General features: G+C 45.6%; 1 protein-coding gene across 1 annotated transcript in view; it reads right to left on the reverse strand.

Annotated features, from left to right (window-relative positions):
• Positions 1–3,391, reverse strand: part of UBE2E1 (ubiquitin-conjugating enzyme E2E 1) — an 80,238-nt gene extending 76,847 nt beyond the window's left edge. Inside the window, exon 1 of the mRNA XM_008581136.1 lies at positions 3,211–3,391. Coding sequence (XP_008579358.1) covers positions 3,211–3,362 — 152 coding nt within the window. The 5' untranslated portion in view covers positions 3,363–3,391. The remainder of the gene's footprint in view (positions 1–3,210) is intronic.
• Positions 3,392–3,929: the final 538 nt, after the last annotated feature.

The raw sequence follows: 3,929 nt of genomic DNA on the forward strand, positions 1-3,929 counted from the left end.
CCCCGCACCAACCCACGTCTTCACAAAGCGCCCCATCCCCCACTCCTAGGCAGAAGCCACCAGGCAGTTCACACCAAGCCCTGGCCTTTGTCTTCTGCTTACCTAGGCGCTCAGAGCATCAGTTAATAGGACAAAGTTGGGGACCTTTAAGCTTCTTCCACCTTCTAAACGGTGCCTATTTTCATAACCTTTCCTCCTCCTCTCATATAAAGCCCTACGGGGCTATGTTACAACTTAAAAATCTCACGAGGCAACTCTGTAGTTTAAAAAAACCACACACACACCACACGCACACACACCACACGCACACACACACGCGGCAATTTGAATCACAATGGATGCTTTTCTCTTTCCAAAGGTTTTCTGAAAGTAGGAAAAGGCGCTGGCTATGTGCAAGGAGGAACAGGTTTTAGATGGTGGTGTTTTTTCCATGTTATAAATAAAAAGAAATTAAGGGCGATGACTGGGGAAGTTCTTTAAACCTTCCTTTTGGAGGACATTTCGTTGTCCCCTACAAAACTGGTATTTAGAAAGGGGTTTTGTTCACAATCTCTATTAACATCTCTTTATCAGTATTCTGCTAAGGTAAATTCTACTGCTAACAATAAGCACTGCAGTTCTGAGACACTCACGACCCTGCTGTTTGACTCATTGCGCATGTTAAACTAAAAGTTTGGAACCCAGGTTTACTGATTCTTTACCCGCATCTTTTAGAATTGACTGTATTTTAAGACCTAAGTACATAAGCAAAAATGTCCTCCCCTTGAGCACAACGCATCTAACAATACATATTGACTTCAGTTCTCCTTGCCAAGCCAACTTTCTACTATAAAAAATTGACTGAAAAGGTAGTTACTTCTCTAATACCTGAAAAGTGTGGTACCAGACAGCTTTATGCTCTTCATCTCAACAGCCAGCATTTGCACCATTTCCAGAGTACTGGCAAGATTTAGAAGAGTAACTCATACATAGGTCCCATAGAGTAATTCTTGTTCAGACAACTCTCACTGGGGGCTTTCCTCTTACTTTAGAAACCACTTTCCAACATGCAGTTAGTAACCTGTCAGTCTGCCAATTCAGTCTTCTTTTTCACTTCATCTCCTGGTAAATGTGCCCCCGTCCAATTCTGTGGGCAACACCTACCTTCCAAATCAATGTATTTCACAGAGCAGCCTCTATAGGGTCCCACTAACATCAATTTTCCCCTCTTACTCTTTCCTGGATACACTGTCCCTCTCTTTTTTACCTTTTCTATTTAACCTCTTCTATTTAACACTAACAGCCACTCTTTCAGCAAGATATCCTGGGAGCTAAATTCACAGGAAAAAAAACCCAAACAAACCTGACGTTAACTTATAGGTAAAATTACAATTTGTAGCTTACCACCTTTAATTTTCTACACATACCATTTCTTTCCCAGCCACCATTTCCAAGTAAGTTTTTAACTTCCTTAGCATACAGTGAATTACAGGGAGGGGTTTTTCATAAATGGACAAATCTGTCTATTGAAAAACCCCTTCCTGTAATTCACTGACACAAAGACTATTTCATACCTGTGTCTCTACCCCCAAATATATCCATGTACACCAGAGATATACAGCAAAATATAAAAATACTGATGACCTAAAGCAAATACCTTGCCTTGGGCAGGTCAGGCCAAAAGGTGAGTGAGGATCAGGGAGCCTAGAGGCATTGGGGGGTGTGGGGGAGTGGGGAACGGACAACACTAAGTGGGCAGGGTGGATGCCAGGTACTGGGAGAACCAGCACAGGGTGAATCAATGAGGGCCAGTTAGCACTCCTGGGAAGCTGAGATAGTATCAAACCTACCCTCTGAAAATGGGGACAATCTTGCTGAGGCAACTTGCCACTTAACTCAGGACCTCCATACTACTTAAAATAAGCTAAAGTCACTCCTTCATCAGCTCATGATTAGGTCACCAAATCACTTCACCAAATTTTCAAATTTCAAGACTGGGAGCATGACAGAAAAAACTCTCAAACTCCGAGTTCCAAGCTCTCTATCCAGCAGAGAGGTAGAAAGCCTCATGTTCCATTTTATTTTAAATTCTTTTAAGAAAGTTATCCCTATCTAACCCATCCTTTGGATTCCTCGCTATCTTCCTGGCTTGCCTCTTTTAAAGTTTAACAGCTATCTAACTGAAAGCAGAAGGATTTATGAAAGGGCGTCTGGGGGTTCCCAAAAATCTGCTATAGATTATTTTAAGGGTCATGGGGATCAGAGGATATTACTGAAGGAAAAAGGAGATAGAAAATAGCTATTTCCAGAGACATAAGGAAAAGAATAAGGAAAAAGAGCCACTGCTGGAATTCAATTGAAAAAAAGGTGAAGTAACATTTTTACGGCATAATAGGAGAGCAAATAGCATGGAAAAAAAGAGTCTCCCAGGGCCGGCCAGTGGCTCACTTGGGAGAGTGTGGTGCTGATAACACCAAGGGCACGGGTTCGGATCCCTATATAGGGATGGCCGATTAGGTCACTTGGGAGAGCGTGGTGCTGACACCACCAAGTCGAGGGTTAAGATACCCTTACCAGTCATCTTTAAAAAAGAAAAAAAGCGTCTCTCTGAAATTTGGTACACTGAAGTTCTCAAAGAGAATCCCAAACAGAACCTAGAATAACCATTTTACAATCTTTTATTGATTCATTCACCTCAACTCTCCAAATCAGAAAAATCTCTTTAAATTCCACTATAGAACTTCTGTTTTTATCTACAATATTTTGTACCCGCTAATTATCATTGGGTTACTTATTCCTACACAACTTGTGGAGAAAGCTCTCTTCAAAAAAGATCATCGTGCAACAGGTGAGGAGGAAGTAAGATGGTCCTAGGATTCATTTTGATATGAGTTGACTGGGCAGGTAGTAATTAAGAAGTGGGATGACAATCTTAGGGTGGGGTCACAGATCAGTGACTAATAGGACAAGTAATCTGAAATCAGATTTGGGGGTCACTTATAAAAGTTAAGGAACTACAAACTTCAGCAAGAAATGGGAGAGGCAAGCCTCAACAGCTGCATGTGTACAATGATTAAAAGAAAAACAGAAGAAGCAATAGAGGAAATAATTAGGACCTCCAAGGCCCTTTTTTCATTTTTAAGAACACATAAACCCTCATTGGGAGGCAGACCAGTGCAAGCAAGAGGCAGTTCAGAAAATAGGAAGCCTACGGAAAAAAGAGTACGGTACCTCTTGGCGCTGGTGGAGAGGAGCTTGGAGTTTTTGCTCATGCTGACTTTACTCTCCTTCTTCTTGGGGGTGTTTGTTTCTTTCTCGGTTTGCTGGTTGGAGGACGAAGATGAAGAAGAGCTGGTGCTGGCCCTCGAATCGTCATCCGACATAGCGAACCCCCCACCCCACCCCGCAAACAGCCCCTGCAGGGGGAGGGAAACAAAACAGAAACACACAAACCATGCAGACAGTGTCAATAAGGAACTCAGGTGCTGTCAGGAGAGCACTGACCAGGGGTGCACCCGGCCGCCCACTGCCCGCCACTCGCTTTTCAAAGTCTCCAGGCCCATTAAGGCTTTTGCAAATCCGATGCGGCTAGTTCGTTTATTTTTGGCCCCAAGTGGAGGACGCTGTGGGAAAACCGTCAGGAGCAGGGGGAGAGGCCCCTCCCTCGCCCCCCGGGGCTCCCCAGCAGGCCAGGAGGGCAGGGCGGGGGCGAGGGGCGCCTCGGCGGGACGAGGAGGGAAGCTCCCGGCGGCCGTCCGGCCTCGGGGCTGATTTGCGTCCGCTTTCCGGGGGTCGCGGAGGGCCGGTCGCCCGGGCGAGACTGCGGGGGCCACGAGTGGAGTTTAGCGAGGTCGGGAAGACAGGAGGGGCGGGAAGGAGTAAGAGAGGAAGCCGAAACGGTGGGACGGAGGCGGGGAGCGGGCGCCCGGGTGGGGGAAGGGAGAGGCCGG

This window comes from Galeopterus variegatus, unplaced genomic scaffold, assembly GCF_000696425.1.
Source record: "Galeopterus variegatus unplaced genomic scaffold, G_variegatus-3.0.2 Scaffold2273, whole genome shotgun sequence".
NCBI lineage: Eukaryota > Metazoa > Chordata > Mammalia > Dermoptera > Cynocephalidae > Galeopterus > Galeopterus variegatus.